This window comes from Gobio gobio, assembly GCF_949357685.1.
Source record: "Gobio gobio genome assembly, chromosome: 7".
NCBI lineage: Eukaryota > Metazoa > Chordata > Actinopteri > Cypriniformes > Gobionidae > Gobio > Gobio gobio.
In genome coordinates this window covers 36,221,287-36,247,969 of record NC_137103.1, presented here as the reverse complement: position 1 = coordinate 36,247,969, position 26,683 = coordinate 36,221,287, and the positions used below count along the sequence as shown (strand labels likewise).

Here is a 26,683-nt window from a genome sequence, read left to right as displayed (position 1 = left end):
TTTCAGAGATACCAGCTTTCTAAAGAAAAAGAGGCTTTAGAATTTCCACCCTATTGATTAACTCAGAGGAGGGGGGGTTCAGAGAACAATGGAACACTCGCGCCTTCTCGAGAAGATCTCTCCACGGACGTGATTGGATCTTTCCATAAGTCGGGCTCGGCCAGTCCATCTATAAATGCAGAAGTTATCATTAACTCCTTGCGCTCTGCCACTACGAGGAAAAGACGACCCTGGCCTCCGGCCCCTCCCCTTGAGAGAAGGACCCCTTTGGCACCAAGCCAAAAGAGAGAGACGGACCTGCAACTTCTGGAGCGACTTTCCTGAACTTCACAGAAATTCTCCGGACTCACCTCCTTAGCGAACTTCCACGACGATTCGAACTCAGACACGTACACGAGAGAGCCTAATGCAAGTATTATATTTCACCTTTAACTGCTTGTACGAGGTTGTCTTAATTAATCCTGATTCACGAAATCATAAATGTCTGAAGGGTTTTGGTGAAGTGATTGAACTGTCTGTCTGTCTGTCTCTCTCTCTCTCTCTCTCTCTCTCTCTCTCTCTCTCTCTCTCTCTCTCTCCCTCTCATCTCTCTCATCTCTCTCTCCCTCGTGGATTCTCTCTTTCCATCATTCTTTTCCTTTTGATTTTATTTGTTAAGTTTGATTTTTCCTTGTTTGTACCATATCGTTTGTTTCTCCTATATATATGCATATTTACCCCCGTGTGATTCGTAGCTTTGTATTCTATAGTGTTTTATTAAAACTCAATAATTGCATTAAACTGAATCCTTATTGTTTTGCTCACAAATCTCGAAGTCACTGAAGCGTAAGATCTAAGCTACCCATTTAAGCTTGATTTTCATGTATTACTACCTCAGTAATACAAATTGTGCAAACATAAGAGATATTATTTGTCCTGATCAAACAGATCAATGTTTCTTAAGGTTTGTAAGATTGATAATTGATGAAGAAATCAATTTGGATAAAGGTTACTTTTAAATGATTAAAGGTTCCGTTATACGTTAATTTTTCTGTACAACAAGCTAATAATATTCATAAACTCATGAATATTCATACCATTTGAATTAATTATTCCCCAAAACTTATTGTTGTTACAGTGGTGGAGATATGTTCGAGCAGTTTCAAACTTTGTTTTTGTGAGCAATATTAATATTCATATTCATGTGTAATTTTTGGGTATTAATATTATGCACGCGCGTTTTCGTTCGTTTCTTTGAACTGTGAGACAAATCGCGCAAGCGAACTCACTCACAAAGGCACGACGCCGAGCTCAGTTTAAAGCATATTAACAGATGCTAAATTGGCAATATTAAATGTCCTGCAGAGATAAAGAAATCTCTGTTCAGTCCGTACATGAGTAATATTGTTTTGTCCCGCTTGACTTGAACGACGAAATCTTCTTTCAAGCGGAAGATTGAAATAGGGCGAGCCTCCCCTATTCAATAATAGGCCTAATATAATATTAAATCGTTAAAGATAAACGATAAAACTCCTGGTTTCGCATTGGGGTAGCTATCCAAAGCCAGACCTAACACATGACTCATAAATGCTGACGGACCGTCAGCCAGTTTGATAAATGTCTATTGGAGTTATTTTAAATGTGAAGCAAAGCAGATGTTAATTCCTGTAGCCACATGTTTCTTGTGCCATTATAGCACAAAAAGGCCCGCCGTGGTCTAAAAGTCATTATGTGTTAATTCTGGGTGCGGCCATTATATGATTTTTGGTCTTCAACCCCCACGAGCGTGTGTTGCAACTCCGCGTGCTAGACGCCCGAGGGCGCGAGCTCACAGCTCTCGAATTACACTTCCTCATAACTTTATCCCGAGCGAGCGCAACAACGCCATCTCGTGGGTATTTTCGGATAGTTCTACTCTCCGCTAGTAATTTTGTCTTGACAGACTTAATTTTCCTTCCTAAGTTGAGCATGTGAATTGTTAATGATTACTGTTAGGAACGTTTTCATTTATGCAATTTTACTAAGCATTAGGCAGCAACCAGGTCTCATTCTCGCTGATTAAAAACACTTATTTGAATTTGGGTTTAAAAGGAAAAATGAATTTCCTCTAACTTAAATTGAAAATAGGTTCTTAAAGTTACTGACAGTCCGCTTGGAAGGACGCCACCGTGTGGCCGTACCCTGCTAAGTCAGCTTACAGCTCTCTCTCTCTTTTCCACTTTCTTCCAATTCTGTCTGAAGTGCTTATTCCTGTTTCCCTTGCTGATTATTAATTTTTTTTTTTTGGTTATTAATGATACTCCAACTTAGCATTAAATTGTTATAGGATATTATTTGGACTTGCTTTCTTTTATTTACATTCTCCCTACAGGCTTATTTAAATTTAAATTTTAAACTTGTTTTGAATTTAATTTGAATTAAGTTTGTCTTGTTTAATTTTAATTTTAATTTTCTATTTAATTTTATTTTATTAATTTTTTTTATTAGTTAAAATTTTTATTTTTTTATTTTCTTCCTCTCATTTGGGTTAGGTTCATTTTGATAGTTACCAACATTATCAAAATTGCCTTTTGTTTTATCATTAGTTGATAGAAACCTTTGCCTTTTTCTAAATCACTCTCGATATAGGATTTTGCATTTCCTTTTCGCCTGCAACCATAAATCACTTGATCCGGTAAACAATAGAGTCTTAATTAATTTTGATTTCGCCTGTTTACCCTCTTTTGTGTATTTATCGTAAGGCTCACAAGCATCTGTGGTGAACTGAGAATCGTCTCAACGTGGTCTCCACGAGCAAGGTTGTCCAACCGACGTGACCTGCACCGGCTGTGTGTGAATCTCGGTTTCTTTTACCTCTGTCCGCCGTTGCGGCACGCAGTGGCGACATCAGCAATCTGACACTCCAAAGCCGGTCAACCAGTTCAGCTGACACACACAAGGCAATGTCTGGTGCCCGTACCCAAACCTTGGCTTAATAGGGAGCCACTCTTGAAAAAGAGGGTTCTGGGGAGCGTGCCAACTTTGCTGTGCTGGCTGGCGGTTGACGGGTGGGTGCTGTCAGGTCGTGTTTAAAGTCTAAACTGTTTGAGTGGGCGTAACGCGACAGAGTAACAAGGACCGAGGACACGGCAGTTGGGTGTTTGGGAACGCCCGGAAGGCCGACTGCGCCACTGGTTTCCACCTGAGCGACCTCAAATCGCCCCGGATAAACTAAAGGTAATAAAATCCACATTATAAGCCAAATATTAGATACTCCCCGAGTATAGCCTAAACGTTTGGCCCACCTTTCCTCTCTAAGCCGCACCCTCTTTCCTAGGTTTCCTACCCCGATAGCCACACATGCTGTAGGCCCTATCAGAAACTCTTACGAAAGGTAGCAGGTTTAACCCCTTTAGTACTTCTCTAGCACTCCCAGCGTTCGCGCTTATTCTCCTTGTTATTGCAGACCAATTCATTTTGTGTTTGTTTTCACTGTGCTCTTTCCTACTTTCACTGTCTGGACTGTCGTAATCTTGTTTCTTTCAGTTCACCAAGAGACCCCAAGGAAAGCAAATTAATAGAGTGACAACCAAGCAGCCGGCGTCACCAGGTGACCGACAGGGCTATCGCCTGTCAAAGCCTCTATTTCAGGCCGATCCAAAAATTGGCCCGCCTAATTGCCTAACTGTCTAACAGTCTACATCAGTTAGCCAAAATTCTTGTCGACGGCATAGTCCGTACAAGAGCTCGTAAACCTTAGAACAAACTTGCATTGGCCTCTTTGTGTGTGTGTGCTGTGTTTCTCTCGCCCACAGTGAACCAGTATGTCCCGTTCATCCAGTCCCGCTGTCCCTTGGGATCGCCTAGCGGTATGGTTGGAAGCGATGACGAGCACTGTTCCGTCGGAGGACACCAGTGATCTGCAACTGCTGAGCCAGGAGGAACTGGACACAGAGCTAGACAAGCTGACGGCACACGACCCGACGCAGAGTTACTCTCACAAAGAACTGGCCAAGATCCTCGGGAGCCTCGCCCACAACCTTGTCGCCCAGGCACGGCTAAGAGAAAAGAGCCACACCGACCTGGAACAGGAAGCGGCAACACTAAAGCTCCAAGCCGAGGAGGCCCGGAGAAACCAGGCCCTCACCCAGCGTCATCTAGACCAGCTACTTCTAGAGACCGAGGAAAAGGGTGAAACGGACACAGAACGAGAGAAAGAAGTAAAAAGACTTCAAAAGGCCCTGGAAGATCTGCGTCTGGACAAAGACCGCAGAGAGCAGTCGGAGAAAGACACCAGGGAAGAACTCAACGAACAGCTCCGGCGAGGCGAAGCTCTCCTAGAGAGAGCCAACACTGCGCTCAAAGACAGAGATGCTAAAGCCAAAGCCTCCGAAAACCACTTGCAGGCTGCCCGAGCCGAGATCAATGAGCTGGTCCAGCAAAGACATGAGCTCAAAGATGAACTTGACCTTGTTCACAGAGAACTGAAACATTCCTATAAACTGCAAAGTGACCGGGAAGGGGGAACGCACCACACAAAGTTTCCCCCGACCAGCTGGTCCGCACCTTCTAGCCAAGAACCAAGAGCTGAAGAGGGGGGTGACAGCCCACTGCTCAGACTGTCACCTGCTAGCCTCCCCGAACCCCCGCCAGCAGCGGAGGAAGGGACGCCCTTCCAGGAAGTCAGGGTCAGCAGCCACGTAGCTCATAAGGACCTTTACAAGCTGGCCAGAAATATCCCTACTTTCAGCCCAGACCCTGCAGGAGGACACGATGTTTATGCCTATTTGCAAGACATAGACTTTCACCTGCAGACTGTCGCTAACGCGAGCACTTGGGACAGATTGTGCCTACTCAAACTCACGTCTAACCGGGACGTGCGTAGCTTTCTAGACCGCCAACCAGAGACTGTCAAAGCGGACTACGGCCAGCTACGACGAGCTTTAATTCGTGAATACTCTGATCCAGAATCAGTCCAGGGGCTCATCGCTGCTGTGGACCTCAGGCAAGGTCGACTTGAAACCCCACAGAACTTTTATAATCGACTGCGACATACCTACTTCGGCGCACGAAACGAACCAGGCATGGAGGAGGACCTCAGCTTCAGAACCCTGTTCCTCCGAAACCTCCACCCCACGATTAATCACCATCTGGGAGTTCTGGTTTGTCCACGCAGCATGTCCACCCAACAGTTAAGAGACTTAGCTCACAAGGCTTACACCAAGCAAAAGGCTATTTCTGAAAAGACTGTAAAACACCCAACCATTTGCCCTGTCTCTGAGCATCGCCCAGAGCTGACCCTAGAGGGCGCCCAACAGAACCACAGTTACGGACCCGTCAACAGAGAGTCTACACCGTTCCAAGCCAGCAGAGGGCAGCATGATCGTGGTAATGCCCATCCAAGGTACCAGAACGATCGCTCTGGAGGATCCTGGGACCGGCCTCGCCCCCTCCACAACCAAAAGGGGAGGGGCACATGGGAAGCCGGCCGGCAACCCAGAAGGAGCCGAACCCTCTCTCCCAGAACGCCAAGCCCAGAAAACCGACGGAGGAACCACTCTCAACGTGGTACTGGTAAGCGCGGATCTGAGCCCACGGCTAACAAGAAAAGCATGGTCGAGTCCGAAACTGCAGAACTGCTGAAGGTACTGAAGGAGTTTCTACAAAAGAAACCCCGCAAGACAGACAAGAAGGATGAACCAGACACCGCATGACTGAACCGGACGCCTGAAATCAACCTTCCTGACCTTTCTGCAACTGAACCTAACACCCAGAACACTGTTTCCCAACCACAGACTCTCGAACTAACTGTTGCACCCCCACACGTCAGCAACACCCACTCACTCCAGCTGACGGCAACACTTCCTGACCGAGACAGTGTCACTCCGCACACCAAGGTACATGAAAGTGCTGTCCTGGTTATCTGCACTCACAGTGAGACACAAGAGACATATCCCGACTGCCTACCGATCAACACACAGGCCCCAACACCCAGACTCTTGGGGAACCTGATCGAGAAGGGAATAGCTCGAAAACTCTACCTAACCATCACCTTGGAAAAGGAACTGAGGCTCGAAGCCCTGGTTGACACCGGCTCCGACCTAACGTTGATATCCGTTCAACTGTTTGACAAACTCAAATTCGAAGCACAGAGACAGAATCGCACTCTTAACCTTCACACGTGTAAGCTGAATGTGCAGTCGTACAGCCAAGACGACATCCAGCTCAAAACCATAGCTCCCATTCACCTGACAGTTGGGCCTATGAGTCTTGTACATCCTGTCTATGTGTCACCTATGAACACTTATCCGTTTCTCATCGGCAAAGACCTGCTGGACCGTTTCGAACCTTTACTGGACTTCAAACAGCTGAAATTCTGGGCACAAGTGCGAGAACCTCTTCCCCTCCAGACACACAGGTCTTCTGAGCAAGACTGTCAGGTCACAGAGGTCACGGCAACCCCAACAGAACCAGACTGTCAAGTCACAAAGGTCACGGGAACTCCTGCAGCCAGCCGTGAGAACACAGTCTCAGACCCAGAGCAAACTTCAAGTTCGCTACTCTGCACATTTCAGCTCACCATAGACTCTGATACCTACAGCCCCAAGGTCATGACTGACCTGCAGCTGAATGATATCACCACAACGAACACTATTCTAGCATTATGGGCAGACAACTCAGCCATTAGTCTCTCACTGTTCAATGCACTCAGGGAACACGCACCAGACCCGCCTTATGCCAGCAAGCGCACCCGTTTCCCTTTGAACTCACACCCCTCCTCTATGGTGTCCGCCAGAGGAATCTGTGCACTGCGCTTGACATGGAATCATCGGTGCCTGACCCATTACTTCCTGGTCCTTCCGGACCCGCCCCACGATGTTTACATCGGAGCAGACATTTTGGTTCGCCTCCGGGCTCATGTGGACACGTTCAACGAAGTGGTATGGGCCCCATTGACTTTACAGCCACATGTTTCCATCAGCCATGACAACCTCATGTCAGGACAGACCATCCCTGAGGTCTGCACCCTAGTCAACGAACAGGGAACGGTGGTACCAGCATACACCAAAGGGGTCGCTGTTCGGCTCAACATGCGATGTGGTCAAACCTTAAACCACACGCTGGGCTTCTTCCAACCCTCACCTGAATGTGTGGAACTCGGACTCACACTTGAAGCCACACCCCTCACTGAAGTGTCATCTCGTGTAGTCTACATCCTCTTCAACAACTGCACAGCAACTGACATCAACATTCCCAAGGCCTACCGGCTGGGATGGCTAGTGAGCCATGACTTTCATGACTTTGAACTTATACTACCCATCATTGGGCCCATTCCACCTGCACTGATACCCGAAGGGAGCACAGATAACACACTGTTCACCGCACCCTTCAAATTCATTGCCATCACGTCTGTCATGCCAATGACCAAAGACCAGGTGTGCCGAACGAAGCTGACTGAGGACAGTCACCTCGCAGTATACACAGTCTCCCACCAGCCTGTCGGTGAGACTGATGACTCTGCCACACCTCCCAAGACCAACCTGACTGATGACACACATACGGAGGAACCTTACCCAGGTTTTGAGTCTCAAGTGCAGCAAATTCTACGAGACCCTGACGCGCTCCAGAGCGAGACAGACCGTCAAAGACTCAAACAAGTCCTTTATAAGTTCAAAGAATCCTTTGCCAAAGACTCTTTAGACTGCGGTCTCACCAACCTCCACACGGTGCGCATCCCAACGCACCCTGATGCGCCTCCCACTTTTGTCAAGCAATACAAGATTCCCATCGCCTCACACGAACCAGTGCAGGAGATCATCGAATCCATGCTTGAAAAAGGTGTCATCCGTCCTTGCAACAGTACCTTTTCAAGCCCCTTGTGGCCTGTGCTGAAACCCAGCGGAGCCTGGAGACCCACGGTCGACTATCGGAAATTGAATCAACAGGTACCGTTGTCAAGATGGCCTATGACCCAACTAGAACAAGAAATACCCCGAATCAGGGGAGCCACAATCTTCTCTACACTTGATGTGGCCTCTGGATTCTGGACCATTCCGGTGCACCCAGAAGACCAACACAAGCTAGCATTCACATTCGGCAACCGACAATACACCTTCAACAGGTGCCCGTTCGGCTATGCCAACTCACCAGCTGAGTTCAACATCTTTCTGAACAAAGCCTGCCCAGACGCCAGAGTAAGAGGCAACCTGATCTATGTAGACGATGTTCTCATGAAGAGCACAACGGTGGCCGACCACCTGAATGAAATAGACTATGTTTTGAACCAACTGTCCGCAGCCGGGGCCAAGATCGCCCTCCACAAAGGACAGTGGTGCCGGACCAAGGTCAACTACGTGGGCCTGCTCATCGGATCCCAAGGCATTGAACCTCAATCAAACCGTATTCATGCCATTCAAAACATCAAGCCTCCTACAAACGCCTCTGAGCTGCGCAGTTTTCTAGGGGTATGCAATTACTCTCGACAGCTCATCGAAAACTACTCAGACATTGCTAGACCTCTAACAGCCCTGCTGAAGAAAGACTGTCCTTTTGTCTGGTCAGACGCTCAAGAATATGCCATGACGGCACTTAAAAGACATTTATGCACAGCTCCATGCCTTGCTTACCCCGATCCACAGAAGGAATTCTACCTGGAAGCCGGGTTTTCCGACCAATGTCTCAGTGCTGGCCTATATCAACAACATGACCAAGACAAAAAGGTGGTCGCATATGCCAGCAAAACGCTTCTCCCACCAGAGTGCAAGTTCTCTGACTGTGAAAAAGCTCTGTTCTGCACGGTGTGGGCCATTCAGCGATTCTCCAACTACATTGGGGCACAGAAAGTTATCATTGAGACTTGCCACCAGCCCGTAATGTTCCTCAACAGCCAACGCATCCGAGATGGCGTTGTCACTAATTCACGTATAGCCACGTGGTTAATGGCCCTCCAGGGACGCAATGTTGAGGCACGGTACGCACAAAATCACAAGTCTGCACTGGGCAATGGCCTGGCTGCATGCCAAAACTGCTCTGATAACACGCCTGCTGCTGCAGCGGATGCACAAGAACCCCAACAACAACAACTGACCTGTCACAGATACTTTGAACCGAATGCGTGCCAGGGCATGCCCACGGCCTACGTCGATGGGTGCTCCTACAACCACGACGGCGTCCTAAAGGCAGGTGCAGGAGTGCTGTGGGTGAACGATCAGCCGTGCCCACCACAACACTTCAAGTTGGGCCCCCAGTCATCGCAATATGCAGAGATAGCAGCTATTCTCATAGCCCTACAGATCGCATCAGCCAATGACATCAGAGAACTGCTCATCTGCTCAGACTCTAACTATGCCAGACTCAGTTTCGTGTGCCACCTTCCAAGCTGGAAACAGAATGGTTTCAAGACCGCTAACAACAAGCCAGTCAAACACCAACACCTGTTCCAGGAATGTGACAACATCACAAGAACACATGACCTGACAGTGTACTGGAAGAAGGTAAAAGCACACTCGAAGCTACCAGGTCTCGACAAAGACTTGAATGACCAAACAGACGCCCTCGCCAAGACGGGCGCACTACACGGCGACATGTGGGTACCCCCGAACCCCACATCCAGCCCCAACGTTGCAGTGCTAACCCGCAGCAAGCGACCGGCACCGGCTACAATGCCCGTCTCGCAGCCACTATCGCTAACTCCGCAGATTTCCAACAACGACATCGCGGATATGCAAGCCTCTGACACTGCAATAAAGACAATTCTTGACCACCTCTCTGACCCCTCCTGTCACCCTATCACTGACTCTGAGCTCACTGATGACTCAAGCCTCAGACATCTACATAACTCCAGACACATGTTGCGTATACAGGACAACATTCCGTGGTTTGCGCCCGATGACAGCACAGCACCAAGGCTTGTGGTGCCACGGTCGCAAAGGGGGGTCATGCTAATGTATGCCCACGACACACCATGTGCTGGACACCACGGCACCAGAGCCACGTATGACACACTGAAACAGGTGGCATATTGGCCCGGGATGCAACAAGATGTGGCAGAGTATGTCAGAGAATGCCTGGTTTGCTGCCAGTTCCAACCAGCAAACCCGAACCACAGAGCCCCACTGCAACGCAGAGGGATCACGTTCCCGTGGTCAGACCTACAAATCGACTGGGTGGGACCCCTGCCCAGGTCCGCAAGAGGCAACAAGTACTTCCTCACGGTGGTGTGCCAGTTTACCAAATGGGTAGAGTGCCTGCCAGCACCCAATGACACCGCCCAAACCACAGCATACCTCCTGATGAACCACATCTTCTCCCGGTTTGGATTGCCACTGAAAGTCAACTCAGACAGAGGCACCCATTTCACGGCCGAGATCATGCAACAGATCTGGAAATGCCTAGGGGTACGGGCTAGACTTCACATCAGCCACCATCCAATCTCGTCCGGCCAGGTCGAGAGATCGAACCGAACGGTGGTCGCCATGTTGAAAAAGTATGTGTCTGCTAACCAGAAAGACTGGGATATGAAACTCCCCCTCGTTCTGATGGCTCTCAGAGCTACCCCGCAGGAATCGACAAGGGTGTCCCCCTTCGAGCTCATGACTGGGCGGCAGATGACTCTGCCACTTCACTTGCTGTACCAACCCGGAGACTCCAATCTTGTCACCGCGTACACCACATTCCAGTACCTCGAGGAGCTCCATAGACACTTAAAAGCAACCTTCGCGTTTGCCCAGCAACACCTGCAGAAAAGCGCTGAAGGTCAGAAAGCATATTACGACCGGAAAGCATCACACCAGGAACTGGATGTGGGCGACAAGGTCTTGTATTACAGCTTCAACCCGCCACCTTTGACAGGCCCCCGGCGGCTGTCGAAGAAATTTCTGCCTCACTGGACGGGACCCCATGAGATTATGAACAAACTCTCCCCAGTAGCGTACCAAATCCAGTTAAACCGGGGATCCAGAGAACCAGTTCTCAAATGGGTCCACCGGAACCAGATTAAGAGACATGGGGCCACTAGCATAGAAAGACAGGGAGGGGCCAATGCAAGCTAGAACTCAACCGCCGTCACCGAAGCGAAAAGACTGTCCCATCCAACCCGGGACAAACCTTGCTGACCTGTTCCTTTTCTCTCTCCCCTGCTCCTCCCTACCTCTCTCACTCTCCTGCCTGTAATAGGATGCGGCTGTGGATCATCCTCCTATGCCTCCTGTCAACCAGAGGCCAGCCGCCACCCGACCTCATCACACCAGGCCCCGCCTCGGGCATTGTATTGAGAGAACAACCGGGGCTCCTGATCACCAATTGCCGGACGCACACCCAGAAAGTGTACGTTCGACTCGACCCTCGCAACGTCTACAGAGCACACTACCCCAAAGCAGTAGCCCAGTACAGCTGGGCCGGTGCCCGGTGGACAGAAGACTCTCTCCTCCATGCCGAGGCCGATGTCAAGCACATGCTCAACCAACTGGAGAAGATGACAGTCACCCAAGCGGAGTTAGGCGGACACAACCGCCGCTCCAAACGGTTCCTGGGAGCGTTGCTCGGAGCCGCCGCCGCCGTTGGAACTCTGTTTAACATTGGCATGTCCAGTGTCAACGCAGTAAACATAGCCACGATAAGACGGCATGTGGCTGAAATTCAGACGGAACTCCCACAGCTAAAAGAGCAACTCACCACACAGAGTGCAGCTTTACAAACCGTCGGCCAGACATTAAGAGGAACGGTGGTAATTCTGAACACCCACAGTGTCCTGTTGAACCAGACCGTGAACTCCATGAAACAGCTGTTTACAGTCTTCCAGAATGACTTTGCTCAAACGCAGCTGGTCACAGCCTTAATGACTGACATGCTACGGGAAATAAGCTCCTCCATCGATAGCTTAGCCATGGGTAGAATACCACCATACCTCATACCCTTAAGCCTGGTGCAAAGTGTGCTGGCGTCTGCTATCAACACACCCGCCGACCCTCTGCAGGTACACCTGGCCTACTCTCTGGGTAGCGCCATTCCCCTTTATGTGGACCCCGAACAGAAGGAGATGGGTTTCCTTCTTAACTTACCCATCATCGAGTCGAGCCGAATCTACCGACTCAAAGACATTGTCAATTTGGGCTTTTGGAAGGGTAACACACACCTTAAGGTGCGCACTCCTGAGGTGGTCGCCTACCACGACAGCGATACACAGCTGTACTTAGCCCCAAACCTGCACATGTGTACCCTGACTAAAGACATTCACTACCTCTGCCCTAGCAAGCCCTTCCTCAGAGACAACACCGAAGGAATCTGCGGACTACAACCGATGATCAGCAACACCCGCTGCCCTACCGATGCCACGCCTCGTACCCAAGTCACCGAGACACAGGCAGAGATCGTAGGTGACAGGTGGCTCGTCAACACTCCGGTGCGTACCGCTATGCTGATCTACGACCAGCATGACACCGCCACCCGCATCAACTTGTTGGACCAGAGCATGTGGATCCAAGTACCACGAGGGGCCATCCTCCATCTGGACGATTTGGCTTTGTACCATCTCCCAAGTGAAGAGTATCGGTCAGAGCTAGAAATCCCAGCCTTTTTCAAGGACCACAACTTCACCCTAGCTCCAGAACTAGAACGGTGGATTGAAAAAGGGGGGCCTCAGCTCATTGACATTGTTCCCCTCGACACAGCCCTCCAAGCATTGTCTCGATTGCCTATCCTGAATACCTCACCTGTTGTCCAAACCTGGACCGCCGCCGACACTGCGCTATGTATCTCCATGATCATCGGCAATACCCTAACCCTGGGCATAGCCTTTCTCCTGTACAGGAAGTTCAACGAGATGAAAACCTCTACAGCCAAACTCACGACAGCCGTGTCTGGAGGTCTCCGATGGAAACCCCGGAGGGAGGGTACCATGCCAGAAGCAGATGCGAACCTCATCGAGCTGGCTCCTCAGCCATAACGAACAGCTACTCTCCAACCGTCCCGATTCACCTGCCATCCGATCACTGTGATGAGGGGTTGTCCGATAATGTCCATCGGACATCATCCGACAAAAAGGGGGACTGTAACAGCATTGGCAGCTGGCAGGAAGTCTAAATCTTGGACTCATCATCATTATCTCATGACTCGGCTGATCAGATCATACCAAACAGAGGTTCGTTATGTGAATGGCTATCTAGAGTTAATGAACGGCTCAAGAGTTGAATAGTTTGACTTCACAGCCTCAGGGAAGTCTTGTGACTCGTCAAACGAACACACATATCCTGTGTGCAACAGGCTAACAATACAATAGACACAGAACTCTTTTGCTGACTTCAGCACACACACACACACACGCGGTTGACCACGTGAAGTTCGAACACGCAAACACACATACACGGAGAGCGCTGAAAGAAGACAATTCTTGCACAACACGTGTTACTTAAAACATGGGACTTAAAGAACTGTTTTAATAATGTTCAAATATATATAATCCGTTGATTTCATGTCTTTATACAATGTATTAGAATAACTAGGATGTCTACTGTTGCCAATCAAAACCTGTATGCCAGTAACTGTGATAATCTTGTATATCTGGACGCGCAAATCACAGAATGACCGTTCTTAGTATCTCTGTTATCGCGAAATTATGACTAGGCCAAATTTGGTTCAAAAATCAGATTTTGATGCATAATTTCAGAGATACCAGCTTTCTAAAGAAAAAGAGGCTTTAGAATTTCCACCCTATTGATTAACTCAGAGGAGGGGGGGTTCAGAGAACAATGGAACACTCGCGCCTTCTCGAGAAGATCTCTCCACGGACGTGATTGGATCTTTCCATAAGTCGGGCTCGGCCAGTCCATCTATAAATGCAGAAGTTATCATTAACTCCTTGCGCTCTGCCACTACGAGGAAAAGACGACCCTGGCCTCCGGCCCCTCCCCTTGAGAGAAGGACCCCTTTGGCACCAAGCCAAAAGAGAGAGACGGACCTGCAACTTCTGGAGCGACTTTCCTGAACTTCACAGAAATTCTCCGGACTCACCTCCTTAGCGAACTTCCACGACGATTCGAACTCAGACACGTACACGAGAGAGCCTAATGCAAGTATTATATTTCACCTTTAACTGCTTGTACGAGGTTGTCTTAATTAATCCTGATTCACGAAATCATAAATGTCTGAAGGGTTTTGGTGAAGTGATTGAACTGTCTGTCTGTCTGTCTGTCTGTCTGTCTCTCTCTCTCTCTCTCTCTCTCTCTCTCTCTCTCTCTCTCTCTCTCTCTCTCTCTCTCTCTCTCTCTCTCTCTCTCTCTCTCTCTCTCTCTCTCTCTCTCTCTCTCTCTCTCTCTCTCTCTCTCTCTCTCTCTCTCTCTCTCTCTCTCTCTCTCTCTCTCTCTCTCTCTCCCTCTCATCTCTCTCATCTCTCTCTCCCTCGTGGATTCTCTCTTTCCATCATTCTTTTCCTTTTGATTTTATTTGTTAAGTTTGATTTTTCCTTGTTTGTACCATATCGTTTGTTTCTCCTATATATATGCATATTTACCCCCGTGTGATTCGTAGCTTTGTATTCTATAGTGTTTTATTAAAACTCAATAATTGCATTAAACTGAATCCTTATTGTTTTGCTCACAAATCTCGAAGTCACTGAAGCGTAAGATCTAAGCTACCCATTTAAGCTTGATTTTCATGTATTACTACCTCAGTAATACAAATTGTGCAAACATAAGAGATATTATTTGTCCTGATCAAACAGATCAATGTTTCTTAAGGTTTGTAAGATTGATAATTGATGAAGAAATCAATTTGGATAAAGGTTACTTTTAAATGATTAAAGGTTCCGTTATACGTTAATTTTTCTGTACAACAAGCTAATAATATTCATAAACTCATGAATATTCATACCATTTGAATTAATTATTCCCCAAAACTTATTGTTGTTACACTAATAATAAGTAGGTTATATAGCATATCCAAGACAGCATGTGCGAAGCTGTGAAAGAGAATGTAGTATGAGTCAAGGCAACAAGATAATCCCAGACTCCCACAGTTACCCCATCATCGCCATGGGAACTGCTGTCTGAGAGGAGGGCACCCTCGATTGACATGCTCACCCTCAGATCCAGGCAATTTTGCTTCTTGATATGCATGATATGATCTTGGTTTCTCTGAGGTTTAAACCATGCATCTTATCAGTATGCAGCGTTTTTTCGTTTAGTGGCTGAGCCACACTAGATGAACCAGCTGCTGTTAAAATAAATTAAAATTTCAATTTGTTGAATAACGTCATCATTATGCATTTTGCAAAAGGAGAGAAAATTCTTTAAAGACTAATTTTTGTATTATTATGGTTTGCATAAAACAGAGCCAAACGAATGCACTGGCATCTTTTACCACCCCAAATTTCTATGAGAATGCAAGTTTTTTTTGGTCTATAACTTTTGAAGTGATAGACCAATTCAGCCAAGAAGACAATTGAGATTTCCCTCCCCTGAGCCCATTGAACTTCAGCGGACCCCCTAAAGCAGTGTCTTTAAACTGTTGGGTCGCAACCCAAAAGTGAGTCCCAGAGTGGGTAGTCAAAGAAACAGCAACAAACGGAATTCGAAAGGCTTTTCTGATGCAAGATTTTATTTTGAAAGATGTGCGTGAAAGCTGTTGACTCTTCTGTCAGACGCAGTTTAAGTAAACCCTGAGATCTCGGAAAAGACATGTTGCCTCATTTATGAAGTCCATAAAAGTGCATCTATTCATCATATAACTGCACTACACGGCTCTGGGGGGTTAATAAAGGCCTTCTGAAGCGAAGAAAGACGGGAAAGCTGTGCGCAATTTGACTTTTGTTTTACTCCTCTGCGCTTCTGCGTTCGTCAATACGCATGCGTCAAGTGTTCAAGGGTTACTCTTTCGCCGTAAATCGATGCGTATGGCAATCCGCCGGAAGTTCTTTTGTTTTAGTCTATAAAGTTTTAAATATGGATATTTTCCTTACACAAATGCGCCACTTCGCTTAAGAAGGCCTTTATTAACAGATATATGATGGATAGATGCACTTTTATGGACTTCATTAACGAGGCAACAATTCACTGCCATTATAATGCTTGGAATATCCAGGACTTTTTTAATATAACTCTGTATTTGTTTGAAAGAAGAATGTATTATACACCTAGGATGACTTGAGGGTGACTAAATTATGGGCAAATTTTCGGGTGAACTAACCCTTTAATGAGTGATCATTCAACCGTATCGTTCAAAAAGTTGATTGACTGTCGTGTATTGCTCTGGTTTTGCTCAGACGCAAAACAGTGCTGTGGCTTGTGTCAAACTATTTACCTTGGCGAAATTGAGCAAAAAATGAAGATAATATCACATTTGTAATTGTGCTGATATTTGTAGGAAATGCCACTCTTCGTGTGATATTACCTATATTAAATGATATAAATCTAAAAGACATACACAGGGGAATTTTTTCCCCTTATCTAGAATTTTGGGGGCATTATAAATGCATTTTAATAGACTAAATCACGCAGCGAATGCGTGTACTCTGCTCTCTGGCTGTGTTTTTGTAAAGTGAGGGATATAGGCCTGCTCGTTAATGTCCGATCGCATACCATTAAAACAACAATTACAATATTATCGTGGATGATATATATTGCACACCCCTATCTTCCAATACTGCATCAATTCGTCTTCGGAATGACAGATACAAGTCCTTCACAGTGGCCAGAGTGATTTTGAGCCATTCCTCCTCCAGGACAGTAGCCAGGTCACTATGTGACGCTGGTGGAGGAAAATGTTTTCTGACTTGCTCCAAAATACCCCAAAGTAGCTCAAAAATATTTAGATCTGGTGACTGAGCAGGCCATAGGAAATGTTCACCTTCACTTCCAGGTTCATCAAAGAAAGTCTTGCTGTGTGTATTGGTGCATTATCCTGCTGATACATGACACGCCCTTCAGGGTACAATGTTTGAACCATTAGGTGCACATGGTCCTCCAGAATGGTTCGGTACTCCTTGGCAACGATGTGCCCATGAAGCACAGGAGGGAATGCCATGATATTGCAACCCAAACCATCACTGATCTATTCCCGTGCTTCACTCCGGTCAGCAAAAGTCCGGGGTGTTATCCGTCTTTGGGGCTTCTCCACACCGTAACTCCCACGGATGTGGGAAAGACAGTGAAGGTGGACTCATCAGAGAACAATACATGTTTCACTTTGTCCACAACCCAAGATTTGCACTGTTGGCCCCAATGAAACCGACATTTGCGGCATTGTGACCACCAAAGGATTGGCTATAGCTGCCCAACCCTGAATACTGACTCTGTGGAGCTCCAGACGAGTCGAGTTGCGTATTTAATTCAGCTGTGTGTTGGGCATCTATGGTTTTATGTTTTTTGGATACAATCTGGGTTAGCATATGGACATCCCTTTCAGACAGCTTCCCTCTTGCATCAACAGTTATTACTGTTGGATGTGGTTCCCATTCAGTCGGTCACGTTCGACGTACGAATTGGGATCACTTCTGGGAGCCCCTATCAGCTTCGAGCTATCTAGAACCGGCCAATGAACAATTGGCGTGCGAGATTTGCATCTCGCGCTCCGCCCCGCGCCGCGGGTATAAACAGGAAGCGAGAGCGAATGCACGCTGTCATTCACTTCGGAGCCAAACGGCAGATGAAGACGACTCTCAACGCATCGCTTGAGTTTACCGCTGCTATCAGCAAGAGTTTATTGAGCCGGAGAATCCAGAGGAGACGGGTGTTGGAGAAACGGCACATTTCAGCAGGGATCCGCGCTGACTCATCGGCTGCCTCTGCAAACAGAGAAAAACTGCTGTTTTCACAGCAACAGCACTGTTGGTCTGGTTGGGCGTTTTTCCTGTTGAGTACAGGCACGGGCTGCACACAATCCCGTGCGCTGTCGCGTTTCCCCCTGAGTGCTTCAGCACAGAGCGTTTCCTCACAAAAGAGTTCACGGGTGACGTGCCGTCCTTTTCAGGATGTCTTACCACCCGTGCGTTTCTGGATGCGGTCGTTCCCTGTCCCCTGCTGACGGTCACAATTGCTGTCTCACGTGTTTGGGCACACAGCACGCTGAGGCGGCGTTTGTGGATAGTCATGTTCCCACTGCGGGAACATGACTATCTCGGAGCTAAGATCGAGACTCTCCTACCTCCGGGCTGGGGGAGTCCCCTTACCCATCCCACGAACCAGGGCTGCCCCTAACCCGGGCGGACCTGCTTCTTTGGATGGCCAGGGTGATCTGAGGATTACGTTTAGGGCAAACCTGCCGAGCGACCCTCCGCAGGCCCCTAATCCCTCAGCTCCGCAGCCGGTAGAGCCTCCAAGAGAACCCGCTGGACCCTCCCACGGGAGACCAGTGGTGACTTTTGGAGCTCCAGCGGACGAACAGATGTCGATCGCTGCATCGGAGGGGGAGTTTCAGTCCTCAGAGGATGAAGGGTCAGCTGTACTGCCTCCCTCTGGGAGAGTGGCAACGGCTGCCCCGGACCCTGAGATGGCTGCTATGCTTGCCCGGGCCGCCGAAAGGGTTGGGCTCGAGTGGAGCCCTCCACCGTGTCCCGAACCCTCTAGGTTGGACGATTGGTTCCTCGGGGTGGGTCGCGCTGGTTCTCAGCGTCCCGCCCCGACACCTTTCTTCCCGGAGGTGCATGAGGAGCTCACGAGGTCGTGGACGGCACCTTTTTCTGCCAGAAACCGGCCGAGTGACTCCTCCCCCCTCACTACCCTCGACGGCGGGCCAGCCAAGGGTTACGTGGGGATCCCGCCAGTGGAGCACGCCGTCGCGATGCAACTGTGTCCGGCGACCGCCTCTAACTGGCGCGGTGACCCACGTCTCCCGTCCCGGGCCTGTAAGTTCTCTTCCGGTCTGACCGGGAAGGCTTACAAGGCCTGCGGGCAGGCTGCGTCCGCCTTGCATGGCATGGCGTTGCTTCAGGTCCACCAGGCCCAGGCACTCCTTGACATGCACGAGGGTAGGCCTGACCCAGAGCTCCTCCGGGAGCAGCGGACGGTGCCATCGGTCAGGCGATGTCCACACTTGTGGTCCAGGAGCGGCATCTCTGGCTTAACCTGGCTGACATGAGGGAGACCGATAAATATCGGTTCCTGGACTCCCCCATCTCGTCAGCTGGGTTATTCGGCGACGCGGTCGAGAGCTTCGCCCAACAGTTCTCGGCCGCCCAGAAGCAGACGGAGGCGATCAAGCACATCCTTCCCCCGGCGGCCCGCTGCTGCCTCCACCCCGCTGCCGGCGGTAGCGCCTCCGACTACTCGTCGCCGAGGACGTCCACCCGCCGCCGCCCCCGCCAAGACACCACAGCAGCCTTCCACCAGCCGACGGCGTGGGGCCGGCCGTGGGAAGGATGTCCAGCCCGCTCAGGCCGCTGCCAAGCCAGGTGGCAAGCGTCGTCGCAAGCGACCCTGAGATGGGCCGCCCAGAGATGGAGGAGACTGCTCTGAGGGAGATGGCTGCAGCACCACTCCTTCCCCCGGAGGAGGGCCGGGGGAAAATCTTTTGTTTTTCTGTTCCGGCACCCAAAACTGTTTTCTGTTTCTGTTTTCGGCACCCAAAACATCAATAAAAGAGCAGTTTCCAATATCTCTGGGTGCCAAGAGAGCGCGCTTGGCGGTGGTCGACGCTCCCATGCCTCGCCACCCTCAAGTACCTCTCCCTTCGCCAGCAGGGGACGCCGGCTGTCGGGACGCACACAAGCGGCCTCCCCACACTCGCACGTCCCCTCCGCGGATGCAGGTAAGTGTTGCACAGCACACTCAGATCCCACTGCGGGCCGCTCCCATGCCGTCCGAGCCGGATCCCTGCGTTCCGCCTCGCTGCCCCACTGCGGGTACGTCTGTGGTGCCGATGGTCCCCCTTGCTCGGAGTCTGGGAGCCTGGCTAGCGCTTCCCAGCCCGTCTCGGTGGCTCATCCGTACCATCAGACTCGGCTATGCGATTCAGTTCGCCCGGCGTCCCCCCAAGTTCAGGGGCGTTCACTTCACGACTGTAGTGGAGGCGAATGCCCCCGTGCTCAGGGCGGAGATCGCTGTCCTACTGGCGAAGGACGCGATAGAGCCAGTCCCTCAAGCCGATATGAGGTCCGGGTTCTACAGCCCATACTTCATTGTACCCAAGAAAGGCGGCGGGTTACGACCGATCTTGGACCTGCGATTCCTGAACCGGTCCCTTCACAGGCTGCCGTTCACGATGTTAACGCAGAAGCGCATCTTCAGGTGCATCCGTCCCCGAGATTGGTTTGCAGCGATCGACCTGAAGGACGCGTACTTTCATGTCTCGATTCTCCCTCGACACCGGCCCTTTCTGCGCTTCGTGTTCGAGGGACGGGCATATCAGTACCGCGTCCTACCCTTCGGCCTATCCCTGTCGCCCCGCGTCTTTACGAAGGTTGCGGAGGCGGCCATTGCTCCCATGAGAGAGCATCGTGTTCGCATCCTCAACTACCTCGACGACTGGCTGATTCTTGCCCAGTCGCGAGAGCAGTTGTGCGAACACAGGGACAAGGTGCTCAGTCACCTCAGCCAGTTGGGACTTCGGGTCAACTGGGAGAAGAGCAAACTCTGCCCCACGCAGAGGATCTCTTTTCTCGGTATGGAGATAGACTCGGTCGCCATGACTGCGCGCCTCACCGAGGAGCGCGTCCAGTCGGTGTTGAACTGCCTGAATTCGTTCAAAGGCAGGACAGCGGTTCCACTGAAACATTTTCAGAGGCTCCTGGGGCATATGGCATCCGCAGCCGCAGTAACGCCGCTCGGATTGCTTCATATGAGACCGTTTCAACGCTGGCTACACGATCGAGTCCCGAGATGGGCGTGGCACAGCGGTTCCCTCCGCGTCCAAGTGACTCCGAGGTGCCGCCAAACCTTCGGCCCGTGGTCGGACCCTCTGTTTCTCCGGGCAGGAGTTCCCCTAGAACAAGTGTCCAGGCACTCCGTTGTCTCCACGGATGCCTCATCCACGGGCTGGGGTGCCACGTACAACGGGCTTGCAGTTTCGGGTCTGTGGACGGGGCCTCAACTGCAATGGCATATCAATTGCCTCGAGTTGTTAGCAGTTCGTCTTGCACTCAGCCGCTTCAAAGGGCCGCTCAGAGGCAAGCACGTTCTGGTCCGGACGGACAACACTGCGGCCGTAGCGTACATCAACAAACAGGGTGGTCAACGCTCCCGTCGCATGTCGCAACTCGCCCGCCATCTCCTCTTATGGAGTCAGAAGCATCTGAGGTCGCTTCGTGCCATTCACATTCCGGGCCTGCTCAATCGTGCGGCCGACGAGCTGTCACGTCAGCAGGTACTTCCGGGAGAATGGCGACTCCATCCCCAGGCGGTCCAGCTAATCTGGAGTCGTTTCGGGGCCGCACAGGTAGACCTGTTTGCCTCCCCAGAGACGACCCACTGTCAGTGGTTCTATTCCTTGACCGAGGGGACCCTCGGGTCGGATGCCCTGGCCCACAGCTGGCCCCGGGAAGAACGCAAGTATGCGTTTCCCCCAGTGAGCCTTCTTGCGCAGACTCTGTGCAAAGTCAGGGAGGACGAGGAGCAGGTCCTGTTGGTCGCTCCGTATTGGCCCAACCGGACTTGGTTCCCGGAACTAGTGCTCCTTGCGACAGCACCTCCCTGGCCCATTCCTCTGAGACAGGACCTCCTGACTCAGAGACGGGGCACCCTATGGCACCCGCGTCCGGACCTCTGGAAACTCCATGTTTGGTCCCTGGACGGGACGCGGAGGTTCTAGGTGACCTACCGCAAGCGGTAGTTGACACCATCACTTCCGCTAGAGCCCCCTCTACGAGGCGCCTCTATGCGTTGAAGTGGAACCTGTTCGTCGACTGGTGCTCTTCTCGCCGAGAAGACCCCCGAAGATGTTCGGTCGCATCTGTGCTTACCTTTCTACAGGATGGGTTGGAGCGAAGGCTGTCTCCCTACACCCTCAAAGTCTATGTCGCCGCTAATCATGAGCTCGTAGATGCAAAATCTCTAGGTAAGCACGATCTGATCGTCAGGTTCCTTAGGGGAGCGAGGAGATTAAATCCACCTCGTCCTCCCTCCATACCCTCTTGGGACTTAACTCTGGTGCTAACTGCACTACAGAGAGAACCTTTTGAGCCTCTGCAGTCAGCTGAGTTGAAAGTTCTGTCGTTAAAGACAATACTCCTGACTGCGTTGGCCTCCATCAAGAGGGTAGGGGACCTGCAGGCATTTTCGGTCGACGAATCGGAAGAAGGGAAGGCTGTCTCCAAGCAGAGGATGGCCCACTGGATAGTGGATGCCATCGTCTTGGCTTATCAGTCCCAAGACGTGCCCTGCCCGCTCGGGTTAAGAGCCCACTCCACTAGGGGTGTTGCCTCTTCCTGGGCGCTGGCTCGTGGCGCCTCGCTGACAGATATTTGTAGAGTTGCGGGCTGGGCAACACCTAACACGTTCGCTAGATTCTATAGCCTCCGTGTAGAGCCGGTGTCTTCCTGTGTGCTCACTTCCCATAGTCAGTAACACCGAAGTACCCGTTCTAGTGTCGGCTTGCTGCGCCATTCCCTCCCCTATGGTAGATGGATGCGTGCGCTTATTCTGCTCCAGTCGAGTTCCCCGGAACGGCGAACCCTGTTGAGTCCTCCGCAACCCGCGGCAGTCGGACGTGGCGGAGCGTTCGACGCCAGGTCTAACACTCGTATGCATTGGTGGAACTTGTGTTAGGCTGGGTTCCGTATGTAGTGACCCCCACGGCGGTCCCATATGTGTATTCTTCCACGGTACGGCTCCCTATGGCGAGCCCGTGTCTTCCCTCGGCAGAGTTCCTCTGCCGTCCCAGGTACGTGTTGTCTCCCTCCTAATTGGCCGGGGCCACCCCTGGGACTTCCGCATGTTGTGCTGCCCACGGCCAGCCCATACGTGTATTCTCCACATGTTAACTCCCTCTGGGCATGATGTGGCTTCCGCAGCTGCCTTCACAGGCACGCTTTCCCAGCGTTATCCAATACAGTCAGCTGAATGGGTCTTGCGGAACAGCAGCTTTGACTCTCCCTGCATGAACCTACCCGCCCGCATCAGATCGGGGTCTGTGGGGCTCATCGCTGGGCGCTGGAAGTGGTAGTAACTATGGCATTTTCCATAGGGGATCCCAATTCGTCGGTACGTCCGATGTGCGTCGAACGTGACCAACTGAATGGGAACGTCTCGGTTACGTATGGTAACCCTCGTTCCCTGAAGGAGGGAACGGAGACGTACGTCCCGTCGCCACAGTTGCTGTACCATGACTGCAGGTCGAGCCACTACGTTTGGCTCCTCAGTGAAAAACAGCGTGCATTCGCTCTCGCTTCCTGTTTATACCCGCGGCGCGGGGCGGAGCGTGAGATGCAAATCTCGCACGCCAATTGTTCATTGGCCGGTTCTAGATAGCTCGAAGCTGATAGGGGCTCCCAGAAGTGATCCCAATTCGTCGGTACGTCCGACGTACGTCTCCGTTCCCTCCTTCAGGGAACGAGGGTTACCATACGTTACCGAGACGTTCTTCCTTCATAGTGGTATGCTGAGTTACAGACATTAGCCTACCATAGATCTCGATACACCTCAAAGACTTGCTGTCCTGGTCACAGATGAGCCAGCGAGACGCGTACCAACAATTTGTCCTCTTTTCAACTCTGATATGTCTCCCATTATGTTGTGTGGATTGCAATATTTTATGTGCAGCTCTGCTGTACTGAAGTATTTAAGAAAATTGCTGGGGAAAAAAGCAGTTGAAAGTGGGAGGATGTTTCATTTCTTGCTGAGTGTATTTATTACTGACTGTAGTCACCAAAGATTTTGTTTACTTGGGTGTGCAATGAAAGGCATATGAAAACTTTTACATGATCAGAATCAAAAATTTATTTTAAACTTTTAGTTTTCGATTTCAAAGGCTGATTGTGAATCGAGACAAACCACTCAAAGTGAAAAAATAATAATAACAATTTTGTTAGAAACAAAATATTAAATCAAGTTTCCTTCGTACCAGGCAGAGGAGAAACTCTTCCTGTCCAGTGTTTAGAATGAAAAACACTCCATTGGCAATAAGAAAACAAGCAACATCTTTCTTCAAGATTACTCTGCAGGATATCCATCTATGAGTGCCAGCCTCCGCAGGTGCTCTTGAACCCCTGGGAAGGCATTAAAATCAGGGTCATGCTTCACTGCCTCCCTAAAATGTCTTAAGACATTTTAACATCCATTTATTTTATGTTAGCTTTTGTTCACTGCATTTATTGTGGTTCACTGCAATGCATACTAAATTAGGAAAACAAAATACTGTTGTATTGTTCTTGTTCATATGAAGGGATGCAATGTAATTCAAGTATTAATTCTCAAATTACTTTGCAAATCCAGTTTACTTTCTTTGGATATATATTTTGCAAAATGGTGACCAGAAGCACATTTTTTAAAGAATAATTAAAAAGTTTGACTGTGACATTATATTATTATATAAATTATAATATGACTACTAGCTTTACCATCATTTTCACTTACAGTAAAATGTTTGCTTGCAGTTCATTGAAATACTTTCTTCCTCTGTGTTTAATTTCAGGTGTTCCTGCTCTTTTTGTTGCAGCATGGGCAGTTGTCAGGGCAACACTGGCGGATGCAAGGTGATTTCATGTGTTCATTCTCACAGACTTGACCTCTTGTCTTGACCTCACGGACTTCGTATGGCACTGTTCATGAATATAAAAAATTAAGGAAATAAAAAGCTAGTCTAATAAAATTGAAGTAGCTAAATAAAAGAAGTGCATTAAAATGACAATGGTATTTTTTTATTTATTTTTTCTCAACAAAATAATGAATATATCATAAATATTCACCCCTCCTATAATTCATGACTTCATTGATGATGTAACAAATTAATTCAGGGCACATTTGCTAGTTAGTGAACTAATTCGATCAGAACTTGTCGTCTTGGATCTGTAAATGTTTGTGTTCTTATTTTAAAATGCCACTTCAATGTCCAAGCTATTTATCACCAGATCATCTAAATGAAGTAGTGTTTTCATGTCCGATTGATGTAAGACCATGCATGAGGCATTCTCCTTTCCTTTGTTTTATTTTCAAACACTTGCTAAATGCTATTGTCTCACTTCCCTCAAAAGAACAATTTGTATTCTTGCAGCTTACAGGCTGTTAGTGATGGTACCAAAGCAAATGTCTTCAAGCAACAACTTGCTGCTTCTCTGGCGAGAACATTCTTTATAAACATAAGGCTTTGTTTTAGCTGTAGTGTTTCTTTTTTCTTTCTTTTTTTGTGATGTTAAGGTGACCTAGTTTAGTTTATCACAGATTGTATCTTTATCTTTATTGTATCTAAAAAAAAAAAGTAATATGGTGTAATATGAGATTAATCTTTTTCATTATTAGGAAATGTCACAAATTAATTGATAATTTACAATAAGCTTTATTGGAAGGATATTAACCTTAAACAGGATCAGCTGACGCTAACTGTTTGGTTGACATACAGGACAAGATCTGATAAAGAATGAGGCTAACAAAATAACTCTTTCCTTGCCATTGACATAAATTTACGTAATTTATGAGACAATGGACATTTTTGACTTTCTGTGTTTTCACTCTTATAAGGTAGCCGATAGCAACCGATAGCTTATGTAAGCGGATGCATAAAATAATGCAATCATCAACATTAAATTATGTTTTGTTAGGGAGGAGCACGTTCATATAATTGACACAGGTGGAGAGCACTCAGCCAATCAATAATAAGAGGTATATATATGCAGCAGTCTTACCTCCATTTGTTGACAGCCTCCCTCCACCACCCCTTCTCCACACTTTTAGCTCTAACCACTTACATACACGGGGGGGTTGGAGCCAAATTCTGAGCCCGAAGCCCTCCCCCCAGACAGCACACCAAATATGCATTTAAATTTACTCTCTATAAATTCTATAAAATAATAAGTGTGTACTTGTGAAACAGCATAATGTCGACCCAGGACGAGCTGCAAGAACTCAGGTTTTTGCTCAAAATGTTTCTTTCTAATGAAACTTACCCACATTTTAAATGTAAAACTTTTAAAGAGTTTTTTGTTTAAAAGCAGATGCTCTGTTCTTTCAGATTCATACCACAAAATACTCTGGGGTCCATGAAAATTTGTGCAAATTATCAAAAAATGCTGGCGGTGGTTGGCAACTTTTTTTAAACTAGGACCACTTGGGAGGAAATAATTGCAAGTGCTTTACTCACAAGATACTGTTTTTTTTCTTATAGCACTTTCAGTTTTGAAGCGTTAAGCTAAAGTGTTGATGTTTTTTTTCATTCCGGTATTTGCTCTGAGCAGGGAATCTCTCACTACTGAGCAAGAAGCACTCTATTTATACTGAGTTCCAGTCTGTGTGTTTCTTGGCTTCTTTTGGAACTGTTTCCCGAGTTCACACTTGCATATAATTTATAGAGAGTAAATTGAAATGCGTATTTGGCGTGGTGTCCGGGGGGAGGGCTTCGAGCTCAGAATTTGGCCTGAACCCAGAGAGCTTTTTAGTAGTCTGAATGGCTTTTGAGACTGACATACTGTAGGATGAATTATTTTCCAATTTTGAATATAATTGTAATTAACTTCCTTATTATTTAAAGATACAAATATCTTCTCTTTTATGTCTCACTGATCTTTTATTCCACTTGAGTAAAATGCAAATGAAATGCTCATTTAGGCAAGGCAAGAAGTGAGACTGCAGAGCTCTGTAAAGTATCCTGA

The 26,683-nt window shown here is 48.7% G+C and overlaps 1 protein-coding gene across 1 annotated transcript in view; it reads left to right on the top strand.

The window, feature by feature from the left end:
• pth2ra (parathyroid hormone 2 receptor a) overlaps nt 1-26,683 on the top strand; it is a gene marked incomplete at both ends in the record, with an annotated part of 105,744 nt that overhangs the window by 56,990 nt on the left and 22,071 nt on the right. Inside the window, one exon of the mRNA XM_079821800.1 lies at nt 24,514-24,574. Within this exon, the coding sequence (XP_079677926.1) occupies nt 24,514-24,574 (61 nt within the window). The remainder of the gene's footprint in view (nt 1-24,513; nt 24,575-26,683) is intronic.